Raw genomic sequence first — 22,679 nt, 5'->3', positions numbered from 1 at the left:
AAAGCCATAGGCAATATTTTATATTTTCCTTCCAATTCTCTGCAACTTTTAGCAATATATTCAAGTCAAGAAGTTTTCTCCCTCCGCAGAGGCCAAGAAGTCAAGGCGAGTGAAAAAAGCCAAGAGTTTCACTAATGTTCATAGTTGTAAATTATTTAGGTTTTTGTGTGCAAGCAGAAATAGTTGGAATTTGTTACTTGTAAAGCCTGTAAAGGCATAAAATGAAGTCAAAAGGGATGCTATAAAGCAATTGACTTTTCGTACTCCATTTGGGACTGTTTGCCTGGAATTCTGGCCTCACTTTTTGCCGGGCTTCTGGCCGGTTCTGGGGAAATAAAACTGCCCGAGCGCAGTTTTGTATTCCCGCAAAGTATACTGTAGTTCACTTCATGCATTTGGCCTTTCATTGAACTGGATTATTCGGTGATTTATTCATGTCTCGTGTGCGATTGCAGAGCGGGCAGTCGTCAGTTGACCAGAGACACTCCATTGATGTCTGTCGCTTTTATTTACTGACCACTCTCGCGAGGAGTGTTTTTCTCGCCACGCCAAGACTCCAGCGATCGCGATCGCGTCGATTTTGTGCACTGACAAGTGATTTTCGTCACGATTTATTGGACTTTTGCACAAACTCCGGGCTGACCGAAGCCCGGCAGTTTGACAATGGTTTGGTGGGTAATTATGAGTGTTTATTGCGTGTTTGCAAAGGATTTCTCGGAAAGTTGTGATCTTTGGGCAAATATTGTTTTCTTTGGGTCTGCAGGACCACCTTATGATGTTATTCTTGTCCCTCACAGTCGGCCAGGAGCAAGGATTAACAATTTTACGGGCCCTGAATGGTGGCAAGAGAGGGATTAAAAAGTCAATTGCTGGGGTAATTGGTGTTGTGTGACCAGCAGGAGGCTCAACCGTCTCTGGCATCTCTCCTGAGCTTGACCTGGCCCAGGTCGACTGATGGCCCTTGCGAGATGATCGCGCGCGCAAAACGCGGGAGCGCAGAGATTAGAGGGCTTCCAATCGCGCAACGGAAGCTGCGAGCGCCGCCCTGGTGGGAGTGCGAGCAATCCGGGGGAATCTCGTGTTGGTGCGTCTCCGACACCAACCATGGCACTTCTTGTCGCCGCGCCCACTGGCGCGATGCGCAGTTGGGCACCTCTTGTCGAATCACCAGGCTTGCTGTGTTTCTGGATCACGAGCTCATGAGGATGCCCACTTGGAATGCTTCACCCCATCTCCGCGTGGGGGCTGACTGGGGTCCGTGGCCAGTTGCCACCTTCATTTTGCTCCCCGACATGCTTCTTGTGCGTATTCTCCGGACCATCCTCGTCATCTCTCTCTGTCGCACCACTCTGCTCATCTCGCTCACCCCGAGACGACTCCTAATCACCGTCTCGCTCGTGGCGACGGTCATCGGGCAACCCGAGGCACGCAAGTCAGAATATAACCGACGAGCACGTGAGCTGGAGCGAGACGACCATGCGGCTGCGGTGTGTTCCGCCCCTTCGCGGTATTCGAGTCACGGAGTCGAGTCGTTGGTTGCCTTGGCGCTGTGAGCTCACTATGGGACATGGTTTCCTGTAGTGAGGTCAAATCTTGATAGAATTTGAGACGTTAGTCCCGCTGCGATTGTCGTATTGGAAGCACCATGTTGCTGCTTCCCACAAGCTAAACGGTCGCGACATTTCTGTTATTCCGTACAAATCCGCTCGAATCCCTGGTGAATATTCTCTGACTCAAGTGGTACTCGATGGGCAACCATGACTTGACTCCCTGACTCTGGTGTGCAGTGTTTGTGTAAGATTTGCGATCACGCTTAGGGAGGATATAGGACTGAAGTGAGAAATCTACCCAAGGACTGAATGATAGTGAAGTGGTGAAAGATGATGATGAATGCATTTATGGACACGGGAGCGTCGGCTCACCATCTGGCCACGTACGGGCTGAAGATGTCGCCAACGGGACTGGGCCAGGAAGCGGCCGCTGGCATGGCGGGAGCGCCCCCAATGAACGAAATGCCCTCGTCCGCGAGCCAGCACTATCAGAATACCGCCGCGGCGGGCTACCCGCCGCACCATCCCACGCACATGAGCCACCTGAATGGCCAGAACTCCCTGTACCCCAGGGACTTCCTCCTGCGGCGCGACAATGAGTACATCCCGCCCGGAGGTGCGAGTCAGGCTGCTGATCCCATGCTCTTCCCATCCATCCACCACCCGCACCCATCGATGCACGACAACCTCAACCACCACCCCGTGGGTCAGCATCACTTCCATCAGCACCAGATGCGGATGGGCATCGCCCCGGACTACTCGCATCCGGCCTACCATCATCCGCACCAGGGCAACTTCCCGTCGGTGCACCACCACAACCTGGCCAACTTGCCCATGAACACCCAGCCGGGCGCCTTCATCCGCTACATGCGCCACCACCAGCCCTCGGCCATCAAGCAGGAGATGACGTGTCTCTGGGTGGATCCGGAGACACCCATGCTCCACCAGAGCTCGGCCCCTGGCAGAAAGACCTGCGGCAAGACCTTCAACTCCATGCAGGACATCGTGACGCACCTCACGGTGGAGCACGTCGGCGGCCCCGAGTGCACCACGCACGCCTGCTTCTGGATGGGCTGCACGCGCAACGGGCGCCCCTTCAAAGCCAAGTATAAGCTCGTCAATCACATCCGCGTGCACACGGGCGAGAAGCCCTTCCCGTGTCCCTATCACGGCTGCGGCAAAGTCTTCGCGCGCTCCGAGAACCTCAAGATCCACAAGCGGACACATACTGGTGAGTCTTATCATGGCCGATCAGCTTCCCATGCCCCTATCATGACACTCATGAGAAATTGCCTTGTGATTCCTGGAAGGGACCAGGAACATCTGTCTTGCTTCTCTCAGACTCACTCTCCCGACGGCCGAGCGAATCTCATTGATATTCCGCCGATGATCCCCCATTCATCCCAGCTCGGGTCGTCATTTCGCCAACACCCAGGGTCAGTTGGGGGCGGGTGAAGGGCTCGTAAAGCTCCAAGGGTCGCTTTATTGCTCATGAAGTCACGACTGTTGCCCTCAATTCACCCCCGAGAATGCGAGAGTGTGATTGATCCATATGAATGTGATTCCGAGTGTGAAAAAGAGTGGTGACTCGATATCAATATAGGGCATCGAGACGCGTCTTTCTCGCATCTTACGATGCACGAAGAGTTGGATAAATCATTCCCCGAAATAGCAGATAAATTCTCAATGTTGTGACTCTGTCCCCTAATGCTCAGGGTATGTTTATACTCACACACTTCACACTTATTAAATCATCTGGCGGAGATTCATCACACAATCCGATCCTCGTTCCGCACTCATTTATCGAGGTGATTGCCAATTGATCTTGAGGCTTTTTGTCCCCCATGAAGTCCTTACAGCAAAGAGAGTGTCTCGAGGATGAAAAATGAAACTGTGAGGATCCCTTGAGGCTCTCCTCAACAATGAGTGTCGCTGAGGAGTGAGAAGGAAGGAGAAATTGCCAGAGTCCTTTTAAAAATCTATTGTTTGCATCATAAATTCACGTCCTTTCTGTCCCGTTCAACTTCTTCGTGGTATTTCATGTGAATATGAAGTATTTTGTGCATCGTTTTTCATCATTTTCAGACGATCCTTCCTCTCCTGACTCTGTCGGTTAGGCGGAAGAAAAAAAAGCAGAGCGTGCAGAGTATGAGATGGTCTAACAAGGCTCATTGTTCCCGGAAAATATTTGGTACTTTTTTTCTGCTCTGTGCCTTCTCTCCTTTCACACAGCCATTTTTTGGGCCAAATTCCCCATTTTTTCCTATATGTGTGTGTGTGTTGCGTTGCAAAGGACGCAAAATTTATGATTTCACGAGAAGTTGAAGGAGTCAGACAAAAAGTCTTGACTCTTGCACTGTGTGGCGATGGATTGAGGACAAGAGAGGAGGGCGAGAGTCGCGCGCGAAAAGGAGCTGACAAAGATGCAATCATCTTCCTGCTGTGAGATGTAAATTTTAATTACTTCCGACTCATTTGATTGCTCCTGGGCGGATTTCTCGTGTCGCGCTTTTTGTTCCCATGCCCGCTGATCTCTTGACACCCTAAATCACTGCCGAAGAGAGGGTGTCAAATGTGAAATTGGAACCAATTCCCAGCTCACCATATCCTCCAACACGCCCTTTGGCACGAATCTCTCCATATGCGGTGTGCAAACAGACGATGATGTAAAGGATACGCCTTGTTCGCGAATAAAAGATTCATCCATCCACCGATACCGAGGGTGGGAAAGCCAGAGGTCTCGGGAAAAAATGATGATGTTACCTTTCTTGATATGTGGCCGCCTCAAATGGCTCGGCTATTACAGGGCGAAAAAGGAGTGAGCGAGAAATGGAGAAGTTAAAGAGGCCTCAGAGTGTGAAATGTAGGCGGTTCTGGGGCGCAAAATCATCCAATATTATCAGGCGATGAGGATGATCGTGCGATGTGTGGAGATAAAGCGAAGTGGGAATATTAGGATCCCTCAGGGCGATGGCAATTATGCGCGAAAATTGTTTTCTCCGGCCGCAGCACAGCATTCAGTAGCACTCGTGGAGGCTCACCTTTGTTTATTTTCTCCATCGCTGATGAGATGCAGAAATTATGCGAATTTATGGCTGTAGCGGTAGAGTTGAAAGCATTGTCTAGTTTTGTAGATAAGGGATTAAGCGATGAGTGATTTATGGCAGTCAATAAAAGAAAGATGCCAAATTTCATGCTATTTCTCTGATGGTGAAGTCCTCAAAAATCTCCAATTTCGACACAATTCAGTGTGATGACGAATTTAGCAAAAATAAATCAATACAAAAAGCAAGGATTTTCACAGTTACAAACTCAATGAATGTGGCAAATATTAAATGAACTTTTTTCTTTACTCCTGGACAACAGAGAAAAACAACAAATCCTGTCTTTACGTCCTGACACAAAATAAATAAAATAAAAGCCGTATTAGCATTTAATTGATTTCACAGATTTATCTGAGATAGTTTCGTCTGAATCACTTCAACTCTGCTTTCTCCATCTAACTCGTGCATTTCACGTTAAACTACATAATGCTTCAGACTATCACGTGTAATTACTTCACATTGCACACTTTCTCAGCCCCATTTCTGGGATATTTGGTGCAATTATGCGGCGGGGAAGACAATTTCAGTACATTTACAACTGCAGCTCCCGAGTGAATTGTGCAATCGTCAATTAATGGTGAAGTGCGGAGATTTTATAACTCGCAATGTTTATTTACCAACTCTTAACTCATCGATTGGGGCACGCGGGTGAGAAACACTCACTCTCGCGGCCATATATCGATCAGTGGCTTGTCAATTGGAGCTGTGCCCATCTGCATATGCCAAGATGAATCACTAAGCAATTGGCGTGTGTTTAACATTTTTCACGCATTGGGGAATTGGAGAATTTATTCCTAACAAGATGAATTTGTCGACAATTAATCAAATGCCACGGGCTCCATCATGAGTCGGTGGGTGATGATGGGGATGCCATTGGGGTATCTCTTTAATTATCTAAACAGTGACAAAGAATATGGACTTGTGGGGGGAAATTGATGTGCAATTGGGTGTAAATATTTGATCGCTTCGCGTCTCGGGCTGGAATGTGTGGCGCGGGTGGAGGAATTGATGAATTTCTCCCATGTGAACATCTGTTTGTTTGATTGTTATTCCAGCGAGGCTGGGTTCTGTAAACAGCTCAAGAACTTCTGTGCTGCGGCGGGATTGGGGTGCCTCTGTGGCTGGCTGAGGTGCGTTTTCTTCGAGTGCTCTCGGGCAATTAAGTATGTGTAAATCCCACTCTTTATGGCCATTTCCCGCGTGACACTCTCGAGTGGGCCACGTGCCTCGGCGGAGGATGATTTGGCCCTTCTCGAGGGCACTTGACTCCCTGTTTTCCAGGCCCAATTCCCAGTCCTGTGACCGGCGACTAATCGAATTTCACAGAACACCTCCTCCCACCGCTCGAGCGATGATCGTTTAATTTCACTCCATTCCCAGTGTGTCTGCGAGCGAAATCTCAGGTATATTTCGTGAAAAATCATCTAAATTGAAAATGTCATATTTTATAATTCTCTCTTGCTTGACCATTTCGAGAAACTGAAACCATATATAATGCCATGGGTTTTCGGGAATGGGAGAGTGGCTGTGAGGTGTGCGAGAGAGGGATGCAATATTGGGTCTCGATGCTGACGGTGGAAGATGTGCGGTCGGAGAGGTAAAAAGAAGACAACAGGAGAGAGACAAGAATCCAAAAGATGAAAGTTAAAAGTCACCTTTTCGATCATATCTGTTTGTGTTGCATTCAGCATTCCAACAATTTTTTCCTCCTCTCCGCCACATCTTCCCTCTGCTCACAGCTCACAGATTAGATTTTTAGATTATGTTATTTTTGTTGTTTGTAAAACACCCGGAAAAAAAAGTCAAGAGATCGACTTGGTGGTGGTGGGGAAAAAAAACAGACTGAAACTCCTTGTTTTCTTGTCGTGTTACAATTTTCTGTGAATCACCAGAAGAAGGATGGTCAGGGAGTTCCATCCAATTTACCTCTCAGGCGATAATCTCGCCTTTGATGGACAAAGTGGAGACGAGACAAAAAGTGAACTCATTAATTGACTGTGTGGGTGATGAGCTATTTGGGGGGTTCCTTGAATTCCTCACTGACACGTGAAGACACACAGTGCAGACGAGGGACTGCAAGAATTGAATATTGCAAAGAGGATTCTATAAAAATTAGCACATTTTTTGGGCATTGAAATTTCCAAATCACTTTTACTGTTGCCAAAGAGACGAGAAACACCTTGCCAATTCTTCATAGTGCTCTAATCTCTTGTTAAGTAGCCTTCACACACGTTTCTCTCCATTCCTCTGCCATATCGGAGTACAAGAGAGGCTTCTTCTGCAGCACACACAGACCAGATTATCCGAACTGCTTTTGATTTGGGATCACTCTTGAATAATGCTGAAGAGCTGAAAGGCAGCTCGACAAAAAGTCCGCTTTGAACTCCTGAGAAAACACTCCTTATTGTTGATGCACGTGAAAAATCCCTTTATGAGTCCTTCAACTTCTTTCATCTGGCGTGTCCTTGTTTTCCACTTGAGTTTTTCAGTCCTCTCTCTCTCTCTCTTGAGACATTCTTGCAATTCCCGAAGAGGTTTTTGTCGCTTCGATGGCTCTTGAGTGCACTTCAGAGCATCATTTACCGCTAATATTCATAAATATTGGTAGATTTTCAATTATGATAGAGTTTATTGGTCGTTTGCGTGGGTCGACGTGAGGGAAATATTGTGAAAAGTGACTGTAAATTGAGAGACAAAATTGCCATGTGCGAGAAGGAATTATCCAACATTTTCGATATAATTCAAAGAGGTGGCATTACAGTTTAATGGCTCGGGCGAATATTTGTTCCGGTAGAGCAGAAACACGACAATTTTCACTCGACAAACACACAATATATATGTAGTAAATGCTTTTTTGTCAACGTCCACATCGTTAACATAAAATGCAGAAGATGGCAAATATCCAAGAGAACGCGCGCAAAATAATGCTTTTTCGTGGTGTATTTGCTCACGCGCGGTTCACATTTGAAGCCAAGAGGAGCATTTCAAATGAGATGTCCGAATTATATTTTATTGTTGAACCATCAATGTTTTATGGGACAATATTTTCCTCCTTCTCGTGTGGCATTGCCTCATATTTTCGCCCAAAAACACGCTAGACACTAAAAGTGCAATAATCGTACGTTATTGTAATTTTGGACAAAGTCCCTGTGCTCAAGTTGGGGAGCCGGGGGTGGATCATCCGATATGTTTATGGACGGGAAAGCCAGGAAATTTGTCCATTCGGACTGTTAAAGTTAAATCAATGTGATTAATGGGCTGGGTGGCTTCGGAGAGTCTCTCTCTCTCTTGTGGTCCGGGGGTGGGTTTCAATTACATTTTGGGGCAGTGGGCGGTTGTATTTCAATTGTCTATCCGCCCCATTCCCACGTCTGTCTTCAGTGCTGTCTTCATGGAGAGATGCACTTGACAATTGCAGAGCTCTAGCATCAAAAGCCCAGCAGATTGATTTCATTCTCTCCTAATTTATCTCTTCACTTAAGGATGGTAATTAGATTTCTGTGGAATCTGTGCAATAAATGGGAGGGATTTCTGACGGCACAGAAGGGAAGCAGTTGTAAAAGTTGAATAATTGCGAAATGTTCGTGTCTTCAGAGCCAGGAGACTTTGGAAGCACGAAAGGAGATCCTTAAAAGTTCGCACAAGCACTATAATTTCATTCCACCAAGTAACAATTTAAGTAATAGCAAACAAGTATTTAATAATAGCAAAAGTGTGATATTATACCACTCAGAATTACACCAAATTGCATTCATAAATCGACAATGAAACGTTATTATAATTTCTACAATTGGTTTCCTTCTGTGCAGCGCATTTGAAATTCTCGATGTCAGACATCAAATCAATATTAATCATTCGTATAATTTCATGCTCGAAGCTGCAATTCATTTTCTGGACAAATTCATCCATCTTTTAGGCCCTCGCGGTGAAAAATTGCGTCCAGTGTTTAGACAAACAACCCCTATGTACAACTCAGAGAGAGAGAGAGAGTCTGTTTTTTTATTTATTAGACAACACACGAGACGGGATATTTTACAAATAAATGAACAGATGACAGTGAAAATAAATCCATACAAATGGAGGATGCCGATCTTTTGTTGGTTGGCGGGTAGTCGTTCCACCCCTCGGCCCTCGAGTGCCCCGGAAAATTTAAATAGTGCAGAAAGATGAGAAAAAAAACTGTCTGTATTTAGCAATTATGCCCGTGAAGGGCTGGGTGAAGATGAGCGAATAGGGCAATTTAGCACCCCTTTTCGGGGAGGGAAGAGCGACTGTATGTTTGTGTATCAACGCCATCATCAGAGATGATATTGTACGGGTGAAGTAGGGCAGATGATATGGTGGCAATGCGAATGAGGGGCGAGAGTGAGACATTAATAACTATCTGGTGCGATTTTGGGCTCTTCTCCGGCCGAGGGTTACACGCTGGGGTTGTTGTTTGCAAACGAAGAGATGAGAGGTAAATCCTCTCATCGGGACACCATGAAAGGAAGGTTATTGTGCGGTGAGAGAGATAGAGACGGTCCTGGGTGGAAATGGAAGATTCTATAATGACAATATTGCATAATAGATCACCGTAGGATGGGTGTATTAGGCGAGGGATTAAGTGGCAGGAAGAGGATCAAAATAGTTCTTTTGCTCTCACTTTCTCTCTCTCGGTGATTTTCTCTAAGGACCATTTTGGAATGCTCGTTCAGCTCCAAGCATTTCATATGTAGTTAATTATTTAAATTTGTACGATGAATGCTGATGAGATTAAATCTTGTCTCCATTTGATGGAAATTTATAACCGCAAGAAGTCCAATGAGGAAGAAAAATTCTTGGCTAGTGTTATTGATGGTTGGCGCCATTCTTGTCTCTCATCTCCAATCTCCACCAAAAGGGTTCAATCTCGCGGCCATGCAACAACATCTACCCAATGTTGATTCTTATGAGATACATTTCCTCCATTCTTCATTGGATTCTCTCCTGGCGTTTCGGCCTCTTCTAATTGATTTATTTCAATACACACCACAACATTTCTCAATTAGTGAATTAATCGAAAGTTTATTGCTCTATTTGGATGTTTATTTCCACGTTGAACTCATTTTCCTCTTTTTTCCGCTTGTGCTCTCCAGCCAGAAAATTTCTCCATTATGTGTTTCGCCAATGATGGTGAGATAAAATTTTCAGAGACTGTTTAATTAAATTCCCACAACAATTAACGAGTAGGATTTATCAGTGATCGCTAATCGTAAATTTACTCTACGAAATAATTAGCTAGGCGCAATTATTTTATTTCAGCTCTATAAAAGAAAATGAGCTGATTTTATGGGCGAATTAATAAGGTGATAATTTCCCTTGCGTCTGTTTTACGACCAGTTATATTTTCAAATTGTAGCTAAAATAGTCCTCGAAACCGTTGATCGTTACACACAATATTTTGAGTGTATATTTTCACCCATAATATCCGCACAGTTTCTACGTGAATGCCCTAATTTCAGTTCAATTGATATAAATATTGGCAAACTTTCACAAAAGTCCCCATTGTTCGGGCCAAGGACTTGGGGTGGGATTTCGAAGCCAGGAAGCAATGGAGAAGTTGTAGGGAAAGAAGAAAGGACGCGAGATTGCGGAGGGAATTTTGAGGGCAACGGCATTCATGGCACTTCATCAAGTATACCAAATGGTTTTTGTTGCGTAATTCTCCTGTAAATAATTCCTCAAATATATTTTTTCATCGCCATTTCTTCCATTCTTGCGCACACCCTCGCAATGCGGTTGGAGTCTGTGTGAATGCGAAGATGTCTTTTTCATGGGGGATTTATTTAAAAATCCCTCCAAGACGATCGCGAAAATCAACTGAGATCATCTCCCCAGCTTGAGGGAGAATCTCCCATTTAACAATTTTACACTTGACTGAAGGCATTTGACTACTGAGAAATAGTCGAGGGACATTTGAGAGCACGCACAGTGAAAATATTTCCTTGACATTGTGAAGCACAATATTTTCTCTCTCCTGGCAGCAATTTGTTTCTCAGACTATCAAATTTCACCTCATAAAAGGCTGTTCCTCCGCGTCTTCAGCAGCACTCTCCTTGTCTCAATTGAAAGATGCATGAGTGCGCGGGGAGAGATCGCTTAAGTTCCTACTTTGTGCCTCAATTGCATAGTTTCTGGTTTCAATATTTACGCGCTGAAGCCTTCTGTGGCCTGACGAACGGTCCTTTTCACCGATTTTGTCGAGCAAACAGCAAATCTAGGAATGCCCTTCATGAGGCCAAATGATCTGCGCAGATATTCAGGTATTTATCCATGTAAATGCCGAGCTAGAGTTGAGGTGTTTCTAGATGAAAGTATAAAGGATAAAGTGTAGTAATTTCTTTTCGTACTTCCGAGTTGCCAATTGCACCTAATCAATGTGGTTTCTGGAGACAAATCTTGCTGTATCATGATCTATGGGCAAGTTGTGCGCTCAACTCTGTCCCAGTCACGCAGATGAGTCCTCCGTGGACAGTTGTATTTGGGTAATTCATCATGGAACAGTGACGGAGGTGAGTTCTTCCCGCGAAATCTCATATGAGAAATGGTTATTCAAGCGTGATGTGTTACAAGTTGTCATAATTTTGATAGCCTCCCAATTTTTCTCGTGTACACATTTTATAGTGCCTAGAGTTTGGTCAGATGAAGATGGCATTCGATTCCTCTTCCACAAATTGTGTGCCCCGCTTTTTATTTATTTAGAGAGAGGAGAGTATGATTTCTTGGATGTCTCTTTTCGTGTGATCTTCCTTTTGCCCAGATATCCAACGTCTTCTCCATGCGGAGCAAGAGAAGCGTGTGTGCGGAGTGTTTTGCTCATCGTGTTCTTATTTCACTCCCTCGGGGCAATATTCAAATCGCCTTCGAATCATTTTTAAACTGGCACCGGAGAATTTCTTGTATGAGAACACACTATAAGCATTTTTTTGTGTGCCGTGTGTGAAATCCTTCCCAAGGCATTTATCTCATGTCTGGCCGATGGAATGGCACGAGTTGCTGAATTCCTGGCATTCCCCAATTGCTGCCTCCGCTTCTGAGATTCACAATTGTCTCACACCTTCCAGGTATTTTGTTTACCTTTTATTGGCCCTTTGTCACACTTCTCCCACCCTCACGAGAGGAAATCAGTCCACTTGCGGTTTCGCCCCGCAACCGCAGTGTCTCTGGCGGGCAGTTTATTAAATCTCACCCACACTCACCTGGCCAGGTGAGACTCTCTGCCCTCCCTTGAGCCCAGTCGCGTCTCCACGGCCGGAGAATCCATGCCCAGAATGCTCGTGTGAGATGGAGAGCGTGTGTGGAGGAGAAAAAAAGGCGACTGATGAAGAATGAAACCTGCGAGCTTGTTCGTGCGTTATAAATTCCTTGAATATTTTAATATTCATATTATTATTAATTTCAAATATATCTCTTCCAGTTCAGAGTTTGTCTTAATAAATTGTCTACCACAGGTTGGAACAAGAAGTTGTGTCGTTCCTCTCCTTTTTTCCACTCTTAAACTCCCAATCTTGCCACATTCTGGCTCCGAGAAGCAATTGGGAGTCTTTCAAAATACACTTTTTCCAAACAACAGTTCGGGGAGAACTCTTTGCAGCTCTTTGAAGGCAGCAGTATATCTTTCCACCGAATCTCGTGGAATGATTAGTTGGTGCTCAGTCGCTTAGTGTTGAATAAATTTGCTTCACCACGGCGAGAGATAACGACGATATAGACTATGGCGGAGACGGAATAGATTGTGAATTATACGAAGTGGACAAATGATTGTGGATTCCATCAATTTTCCCATCGTAAAGCTCATGAGATGCGCGGGGAGATGTGATAAGGAGAGGCTGTGCTGTTGCCCTCCGGGGGGATTTCATGTTAGATTGACCAAATTGCCCAGCGCGAGGAGATATTCTAATATATACTTCCCGTGATTTTATGTTATTTGCCGAGAGAGAGCCAAAAGCACAAAATCGTAAATTAAATTTCACATTATTGCAAAAATATTATTTGTGTTTATTGTACATTCAATATGGGTACAATACTTGAAAAGGTGGCTCCTTTCCTTCGCCGGATGGCGTCTCCGGAGGGGGAGGAGGCAGACTGTTGTTGGCTCCATCATCATCTCTCCGGAGTGTCCAATACAAAACAGTTAAAGAGGGGATTATCACACTGCGCCATGAAGATGATGATGGCATAAAGAAAGAGAATTTAATTTCTTGTACAATTCATTCGCGACAATCCCGAGATGTTTACAATAAAGACTCATAAAATATGTGATTATCCATTCGATAATGACTGTGTTGAATTGTTGCCATCGCGAGATTCGCCCTCTCGTGCGGAATCTATCCGCTTCACCCGGCTTTTTCGACACTCCGCCACAATTTTTACTCTTTCCGCATTTTCCACATCAAACTATTCATCGCGCCACGAGTTTCTTGTTCGACGCCGAAGGTGGAATTCCTCTTCCTCCGCGTGCCATATGGAGATTTTTCTGCAAATTCCGCAAATGCTCATAGTTTCTGGCATCTGACAAATACATATGAAATCTGATACAATCCATCGATGAATGTTAAACCATTTTCTTCGCACCTTTTTTGCCAAAAACTCGTCACACTGCTCCGCTAACCTTTCCTAATTTGTCACAGAGTGTCTTTTAATTTTTACGTGAATCAATTCACAAATTATTTATGTCTGTCGTTGAGTAATCAATAACACAACTTCATTGTCTTCTCTGCGCCATTGGAGTTGTGCGCCACAAAAATGACGGGGTAAAGAAGATGTTTCACGACACGTGTGACTCCACTCGCAGAAACCACAGTTTTCCTCATCTCTCGACACGTGATAATTAATGCAAATACGCACGTTGTGCAAGCTTTTGAGCTGTGCCACTATTAATCATTCACAGCGGAGAATTTCCTTATCAACTCGCGTCATCTTGCTGTCCACTCGCCTATTTTTCAGTGAGTTGAATTAAACTATAGCAATTTTTCTGCAAATAATTCAATTAGCAATGCCTGAGAGATGGGGAAAATTGAAAAAAAATGAATGGAGAAGAAGGTTAATTTAAAGTTCTATGCTAGACAATCACTCCGGCTAAAGACTGAGGAAGTTTCTTGCCAGGTTTGAGAGACGTTCGGGGCGGAGATGAAATTTTCATCCACCACGAAATACACGTCAGTGGCAGACGCACAAATACAATTTCAGGGCGTTTGGATGAGAAGGGATTTGGGATGTCAAGGGAGCTTTTCCCTCCCCAAGCGCACGAGATACATATCTAAATCCATTGGGTGCGTTTATCTGTGGGCTTTTCCAACCACCCACACCGCCAGAAACTGTGCGCCCCTCGCGCCCCAGGCCAACCCAATGAAAATGAACAAATCCACACACACACACACACACGGAGGGCCCGAGATTTTCCCTTCTGTTGCGGGGTTGGAACATTTTGGGAATTGTAGAAATGCTATTAAGGGCAAAACAGGGGTTAGACAATGATGGATAGCATATGCTCAACTTCTAAATAATAATCACAAATCACAGGAGATATTTTTCCACCCCTGTGTGGAAATTCGATTTTTCCCGGGGGTGGAAAATGAAAAATTAAATTGTCTTTCAAGGGAAAAAGTTCTCTTTTTCGTCGCTCTGGAGTTACAATTAACATTTCCACCATTCACTTTTTCATTTCCCGCACTTTCGGTCGCCAAACCTGCTTTTTTGGGGGTGGTTTCGTGGGTGTGGCGGTCGTTTATATACTTTTGGCCTTTTCCTCCTGTCGACGACCCTCAGGGAGGAATTTTCACTCCTCCGTCAGCACAATCTGTCCAATTATTTGTAAAGCATGGAAAGAAATCAATGTCTGATTGCGCAAGAACATGTCCCATTTTCCCATAAATATTTATATGTAATTTAATAAAAAGCCGCCACGGAGACACTTTTATGCTCGTGCGAGAATAAAAGTAGCAATTCTGTCCCATTATTTATTGAATTACAAGTAGCCATAACATTAATACAATCCAGCCTACAATTTACTAGAATCACCCGACTAATTCTCCGCCACAAAAGCCATTCTTGCTCTTTTGAACTATTTCAAAAGTAACTTCAACTTATGGAAAATCCATGTGGAGAATTTATGATAATAATATTACCATGAAATCGTTTATTAACGCCTCCATTCTTTTGCCAGATCTTGAAGGTTGACTTTTCTCATGGCGATTCTGATGAAAATTGTCAACGTTTGATAAACGGTCTGTGCAGGAAAAATGTCTGGTGAAGTTGAATTTTTGTGGAATTAACTCCACAATCGATTTCCACCGCAATTAAATGGGATTTTATTGAATTTTATACACCCAATCCAGCCAATAAATTCGAGACTCTTTCGCCCTGTCGTGGTAATTAATTATTCACGTGATTTTACTATCGATCCATGAGTTTGGAGCAGAGATAGTGTCTCTAATTGCGTTTTATTGTCTGTGGCGATGATCGGGCGGAAAAAGCGAGCATCGCCACAAAAAAGGGTCCCTGATAATGATGTTCAAATCCGTGTCTAACACATATAAAACTATAAAATCGACGACATTAATCATTTTATGTAAATGCCATGAGAGAAGTCGAGTGTTTGGTGGAAAATTAAAAATGTTAATTATGGCGATTTGGAAGATGCGTGTGAGCACATTGAAAAATCAGTCCGATGGGCTGTTGTTTTCCCTCCTTTTCAATTAGATAATGGCTCATTCTTTCCATTTTGCATTTCAGCGTGAGTGCACGCTCAATCTCAAGTTGCTCTGTGGCCTCTCTTTGCGCACAGAGCAACTCATTTTCGTTTGGATGTTGTTTTGAATGAAATTGCTTGTTTCCGCGTTTGATTAATGATTGTATTTAATAAGCGTAGTTCCCGTCAACAAATTAACGAATTGTGCTTTCATTCACTCGCCCGAAGACAAGAAATAATTATCAAATCATGATTCACTCGCAGCTTCTTGAAAATTGCTGCCGCGCGGAGCTTTATTGGCGTGTTTGTCTGGGCGTTCATTGAGAAAAGCTCATCAGACGTTTCAGTTGATGGATAATCAAGGTGAAAATTATGTGTTAAATTTTGCCTGGAGCAACGGAAATCTCCTGCTGGAAAATCCATTAATTGCACAGCATTAACGCGAGGAATCCCGCTAATGCAATTTTGACACATTGTGAGACCGCTCTGGAGAACTTCCTAAAAATACATCCCAAATTCCCAAGCAAGAGGCGCGCAGAGAGTTGAAAGTGGAGGAGGAAATATATTTTTCCACATTGCGCTTGGCGTGTGTTACATTTGCTGATGGTGCATGTAAATAAATAAACATTTGAGCCTTTTGCGCTTTAAATGTGACAAATGGTGCATTTATTATCCCCACATAGAGATGTGCATCACCCACAGGGGGCGACAAAGTGGATTGTCACACATTGTATTCAAAAAAGTTCGAGAGAAGCCACACAGGCCCTGACTGTCCGTCCGAGAGGATGGCGAGGTGCAAGAGAAGAGCCGGAGAATCTCGTCAGATGACTCAATTATAATCACTTCTTTACTGCCAATACACAAATTGTGGCGGATGGTTTTGAATTCCATCGGCAATGTCCAAACACACCTTCCAGATGCACGGGCGGTAAATGGAATTGATGCAAACACTCCTCATTAGCCATTCTCTCCACCCTCATCCCCAAGGAGCCCCCCAATAAAGTGGCTTGATTTGCAGATTTGCCTCCTCCGAGCGGCATAAATTGAATGCCCTCTGAGAAATCACATGGGAAATTTATGAGGTAGACTCGCATGGCAAGAGCCGGAGAGGAACAATATCACAAAAATTCCTGCATCTCCTTCTTCCCTGCGCAGATGCTGAATGTGGGGAAGAAGAACTGCCTCGAATTATGTTTGGAATTATTGTAATTTTCCACCACGGAGCACGACTTTGTCGAAGCAAATTTTTTCACGAGTTACACCACGAGAATATTCGTGACAGTCATTTTGAAAAATTATTACAACTCCCGTCATATTGCAATATTGCTGCCTCTCAAGTGCACCTTCCACTTCACCGTGAGCCAATCATTTTTCACGCTCTCCCCCCGAAATTCTCCTCGGCAAATTCTTCAGCTGATCCGAAAACGTGATGTTAGAAAATATGCGCTGAAGGGTGAGGCTCAATTAGTGTGGACTTTTCATTAAGGAATGCTAAGTGAAAAAATGCCTTGGCCTTAAGATGAAGTTGTGTGAATGGCGAAAGTTGCAGTCGAATTTGTAAAAGGATTTTCAAGAAAACAACAAATAGCAAATAAACGATAAAAGAAGCCATTTTTCTTCATTCAATCTCAATTCAATGCATCTAAATTCGTATAGAAAGTGTCCAAATTCGAGAAACTATGTTTTAAATTAGAGCTGGTTTGACCTTTATCCAGTGCGTTGAGCCATAAAATATGAGAGGAGTGGAATATATTGATCACATGGCAGCTAGGATATAACAAATCCCATTTCCAAATGTTATCGGATTAGAAATCTTCGCGCTCTCCTTTACGAGGATGAAATAGGACTGCGTTCCAACCCATTAATAATGTTTATTTTATACGTGAAATTTATCACTTTATAAATTTCTTAAAACTCCTCCGCCTCAAGCCCTTCGAGGGTGAACCGAGGGAGGGTCCTTTGTTGCTGGGCATCCATTGTTCGTCCACCCTCGAGAGTCTCTCGCTCTCGGAAGGACACCGGCGCACACAAAAAGGGCCAAGTCAATAATTCTTGGGCCGCATGAAAGGCGTTGCTCTGGAGGACCAATTCGTGGAATCGCTATTCCCTGTCCCTTTAACTTCGTCACGCACTTCAGGTGCGAGTTGTACGCATTTTTGGCGGCTCGTCATGGCAATGCTGCGCGCGCTATCAATATTTTGATCAACGCGCGAATTGCGGCGTCAATGAAAATGCACCGTACAATTTATCGTATGAATTTCTGCCATTTGCTGGCCATTCGCGAGCTTCAATGGGATAAATTGCCATCGAGCGATTGGTTTTCTGAGCCCAATAGCTCAATTCGAGTCCCAGGCCTCTTCCCTTGTGCGCTGAGAAACTGCAAATGGGAGGTGGAGAAGCAAGAGTCTTCGCGTTGTGTATATGTGTGAAAAATTTACGATCTCAGTGTAACAAGTTGTCTTGTCTCATGTTCAACTTCTCCCATGGAAAATATGAGAATTGCCTCGCGAAACATGGGCTCGAGGCCAAGATATTGGCGCGAAGGAGCGAATTTGGGGTGGAAATTATTTATTCCTCTTCTCACAAGGATTTTTCACATGTTTCCGCCCTAATAAGCTTCCTCTCAACACGATTTTTGCCATCCGTCCGTCACAGTGGTAAAGATGAAGTGTTGAGGAAATGTGGCTCAATTGCCAAAGCACTGCAGAGTTTGTCCCTGGTGACTTTACACACTTTCCATAACACAGATCTACGAATTATGCTCAGCAGAGATGATCGATGATCGAGAATCCCGGATTGTGTGCGAAGCGAAGGAACAAGACGGAGTCAATCGATCGAGTGAATTCCAATAAATAACTTGTTATATTTCTCTCTCCACCATCAATTTCACGATATAATGGCTGCAGTCGAGAAATGAAAGCATATAACACACTCAAGGTGGAATTTCCATTTTCATTCATAATCTAATAATTTGTATTTTTGAGCAAATCGCAACCATTCTGGCTGTCTCCATTTATTCACGCCCGTCCTCGCAATTGCCACGGAGAATTCTGTGGAAAATTCTTGTGGTGAATTGCCAGGTATGGAAATTCCTCACGCAGAACTCCTGCCCGGCGAAGAAGAAATGTTTGGGGTGTTGTTTTACAACACGTGTGAATATCTTAATGGACATTCCTTGCGTGCTTCCCGTATTGTTGCAGCGCGATTGAGTTGGAGGTGAAATACTCCTGAATTGACTCCAGAAATTGTGTGGATAGAAACCCACAAGGTTTCCGGACAGATTCTGGTCCAGGTGAGAGGCTGAAAAAAATTACGACTCTCTAGAGCGCGGCGGAGGGACAAAAAACGAAGACGGTGTGTTTCTGGATGGCTTGAGAATTGGTGAGAGAGCGAAACAGAGACTACATAAAAATTTATAGACATATTTTATTAATATTAAAACACGATGTCGTGTCCACAAAAATCGCCGGAGAATAGAATGAGGGAAAAATTAAAACGATTAAAGCCATAAATTATTCTTAAATGATTTGACAATATTTTATCTTTTTCTGATTTTTCTCCCTCTCCATTTTTCCACATTTTTCTCTCTGTCTCCCAATCCCGCTCGTCCTTTTTTCGTCTATTGATCTCGCAAGATGTGCGCCCAAAGGGATGACGATCGCATGATCTCTCCACAGTGAGGCTGTCTTTGATAAATAGTCTGAGAGTGATTTTTCAAATCGCACCCCGTGAAAGAGAAAAGGACTGAAAATGGTTTTCCCAATTCTTGGAAAGTCTGAGAGATTCAATTAATTTGTTCTCTTCTGATCACGATCTGACGATGGATATCTGTTGAATTAATCTTGAGTCTCTTCGACAAATTTGTGAGACATTCTCAAGCGATTCGGGCGATTTTGGCAAGAGATCACGAGGGTAATACTGCTGTCAAGTCCAATTGGCAGGAGTCGTCACCTTTTTTCCCTGCTTCTCTCCTTTCGAGACATGGCAGGAATCCCTGGAAAAATTTCAAAAATGTTCCAACCTTCCCAAATGATTTATGGGGCGTTTTTGGAGAAACACACGTTGTCTTTTTTTCCCAAACTTTCTGTGTATCTCTGGGCATTTCTTATTTTTTCTCCACACACATCGCGTGGTTTTGCTCTGAGAATTGGAGAAAAAAAAGCAGAGCAGAGAAGTGAAAAAAAATGACATTGAACCTTGTGTCCACTTTCAGCAAAAAACGACGCCCTCCATATTTTGCTGACTCCTCTGACTATTTGCTTGGACGATATATTCTTCTGGACTTTCAATTAAATCTGGAGTTTGTGTGTGGCGAGGAAAAGAGTTGAGACTCAGTCCCGGAGGAGCATAAAACGATAAAAATGGTTTTTATTGAGTGAATTTCTGTTTTGAGGTGAAAAGAAAAGGAAATATTCAACAGAGAACCTTGACTCTCTCGCCTCATTTTTTATGGCACATCCTCATGCCAATTTTATTTGTTTATGCCTCCTCACGAGTCCCTGAGTCTGTGCGCATTTCTTGGACGACGAGGAAGAGGCGCATTTATGGCCCTCAAATGAGGGGATCAAGCGAGTGTTCTGTCTTGACTGATTGCTCCCCAATAAATTGCCCAATTTATTCTCACCTTCTGCCTTTCTCTCTCTCTCGCCAGGTGAGAAGCCGTTCAAGTGTGAGCACGAGGGATGCGACAGGAGATTTGCCAATTCATCAGACCGGAAGAAGCACTCCCACGTTCACACCTCGGACAAGCCGTACAATTGCCGCGTGAACGGATGCGACAAGTCCTACACGCATCCTTCGTCCCTCAGGAAGCACATGAAGGTAAGGCATAAAGTTGTAAGCGTTGAATTGTTCTCTCGAACATCTTTATTGACGCGTTCAGTGCGATTAAGGGGAGTCCAATTGATGAGATTTGCTTAACCCTTTCACGGTCTCTGAATTTTATAATTCTGATTGAATTGTTTACGTCAACAAAGCCGTAAGCTTTATGATTGACACAAGAAGTTCTGCAATGCAGAACATTGACAAAAATTCGTTCCTAGCATTTCATTCATCTCTTCAGTCATGTCCAAACAGTAAAAGAAGCTTACAAAACGCTCGAATAAAGTATTTATTTTCTCCAAATCATTCTCAAAACAATTAAAATTACTTATTTTAATGCTTCGATCAGATTTCCGTGAAGGAATTCGTGTAAGTCACATGCCAGTGACGAACATAACGTGATTGATCTCCCAGCGATATAGAGTGATCTTGTAAAGAGCGTTTAAGAGACTGTTTAAAAATCAATCTCCTCGAGAGCCCAATAAAAGGGATCATTGTTGACTGAAGAGATAAATGTCGAGTGTGTAAAATCCATAAAAACATCCAATTTATCCACCTTCTTGTGCTCCTCTTTTCATCCCATCATGCCGTGAAGGCAAACAAATTCGTCTCGATCACGATGGCGGGACGCTGCATGGCCAAGGATCTCTCCTCCTGAAGAGCGTGGAGAATGGCGGAAACTGAGTGTAATGTGTGTTTGTCTTGCAGGTGCACGGCAGTTTGGGGGAGAAGTCACCGTCCCACGCGTATGATAGTGACGGTGAGGAGTCCAGCTCGTCCAGCGTGATCACGGGCGGCACGCAGACACCGCCGACACGACTGGCGGCGGACAAGCTGCTGACGCCGTCGTCGATCAAGTCGGAGGGCCATGGACACAATCTGGGCCATCATCCGCTGCACAGCAACAACAACAACAGCAAACCGCCGCCGCCGCCGGCGCCGTACGGGCCGCTGGCGCCCCACCAGACACCGCCCGTGTCCTCGGCGTCGTCCATGCTGGTGGGCCACCAGCACCACCTGCTGTACCACCACTCGCAGCACCCCAACGACTGGTACCACCATCATCACTCGCCCAACGCGCCCGCCGCTGACACCATGACACACCTCAACCACTTCAGCCACCACCACCTCGTGCACCACGGCGCCGCCACGGCGTACTGATCGGCCTAGCCTGGGTAGAGCCTAGCGATTCTGTCCACTAGGAGAAAGTCGGCCACCGCGTGGATTTTTTCTAGTGTCCTGAAGAGCTTGAAGACACCGATTTGTGCCTCTGCTTGACATCGCTCTGGAAGAAAGGACAAAGAATTCGTAGAAAAGTTAGCTTTTATCGACAAAGTATCAAAACAAGAAAAAAAATTTTAGGGCTTCTGTGGACAAAATGACGATTTTCGCTCGATTTTAGATGATAAACTTGAGTCACTCTCTATCTTGGAAGTAATGACGATTTAGGAAATTTGCATTAAATATCAATCACCCCTCCAAAGTTCATATGACGAGTTGAGACCCACGAGATTATGTATGATTTTCTGCCTGCCCCACGCTAGTGGTTATAGAGCATTGACAAGATATTAATTTATTGCAAGTGTGATAAAATAAAATATGTAAATAGGATGAATAGTAATTTTAATTTTATTGTATGTTGACCAGTGAGGTAATTATGGCTTCACTCCGCATGTTCGCAAACTGAAAATTCTGTCGAAAATTCAATTAATTCACCCCCAAAAACAATAGGAGAGCGTCACGAGACACAAAAGGACAAGTCATGTGAGAAAATAGGATGAATAATGGGAGTTTAACTATAAATGAAATTTATTGTAAATTGTAATGTTGTAAATAACAATTGAAAATAATTGAAGAATTAAAGTATTGTGAATGTATTATACATGAAATATATTATTATTATATAAATCCGCCTCGCAAGACTTTCTCGCGCGATCTGTTTTCCCATCAGCCCCAAAGTCCCTCCTTCGGCGCATTGGCGAACGGGAGCACGAGGAGCAGCTCTTGCACGGCTCCGCGCGGTAATTGATGGCGTTCGCTGGACTGCACACAGACGACTACCTCTCCCCATATGGGAAAATGGCAATGTGGAGCAGAGCTATTTCTCATTTTCCCAGCAGCCACGCAGCCGAATGCAACAGACTCCAATCAAAGCGATCGATTCATAATTAATAATAATTCGTTCCGTCAATGGTTCTTGGCTATTTGTGGAGAGGTTATTTTATGAATTTATGGAGCACCGCGGAATGCAACGTGGTGCACAAATCCAATTTATCTGGACGTGGAATTTATGACGCACACGAGAGAGAGAGACGCTCTGGAAAACTGGAGACACTCTGGCTTTCACGGTCTTCCTGATATTCAACTCTGTACGTGATTGATCTTTTTGCAGCTCCGCGAGAGAAACAGCTTATAATTGTAAACTTCATGCCTGTGGAAACCATCCATATGGATGACGTCCCAATAAAGTCAAATAATAATAATAACAGCTTA

The 22,679-nt window shown here is 44.1% G+C and overlaps 1 protein-coding gene across 2 annotated transcripts; it reads left to right on the top strand.

Moving 5' to 3' along the window:
* Window positions 1–1,536: 1,536 nt before the first annotated feature.
* Window positions 1,537–22,021, top strand: LOC132264591 (pair-rule protein odd-paired). 2 transcript variants are annotated; one of them, XM_059764840.1, is made up of 4 exons: window positions 1,537–1,610; window positions 1,739–2,781; window positions 20,017–20,186; window positions 20,895–22,021. In XM_059764840.1, the coding sequence occupies exons 2-4, from the start codon at window positions 1,881–1,883 to the stop codon at window positions 21,345–21,347; spliced, it is 1,524 nt and encodes a 507-aa protein (XP_059620823.1). In that variant the 5' UTR covers window positions 1,537–1,610; window positions 1,739–1,880; the 3' UTR covers window positions 21,348–22,021. The 2 variants fall into 2 exon arrangements, with proteins under 2 accessions (XP_059620823.1, XP_059620822.1); XM_059764839.1 differs by having other exon boundaries at window positions 1,576–2,781.
* Window positions 22,022–22,679: the final 658 nt, after the last annotated feature.

The sequence above is a fragment of the Phlebotomus argentipes genome, unplaced genomic scaffold (assembly GCF_947086385.1).
Source record: "Phlebotomus argentipes unplaced genomic scaffold, Phlebotomus argentipes genome assembly contig_2, whole genome shotgun sequence".
Classification (NCBI taxonomy): Eukaryota; Metazoa; Arthropoda; class Insecta; order Diptera; family Psychodidae; genus Phlebotomus; species Phlebotomus argentipes.
This window is presented reverse-complemented; position numbering and strand designations above follow the sequence as displayed.

Coding starts and splice junctions, on each gene's coding strand:
- LOC132264591 (XM_059764840.1), top strand. CDS start 1,881: ATGATGATGAATGCATTTATGGACACGGGAGCGTCGGCTCACCATCTG. Junction 2,782..20,016: donor CCACAAGCGGACACATACTG/GTGAGTCTTATC, acceptor CTCTCTCGCCAG/GTGAGAAGCCGTTCAAGTGT. Junction 20,187..20,894: donor CCCTCAGGAAGCACATGAAG/GTAAGGCATAAA, acceptor TTTGTCTTGCAG/GTGCACGGCAGTTTGGGGGA.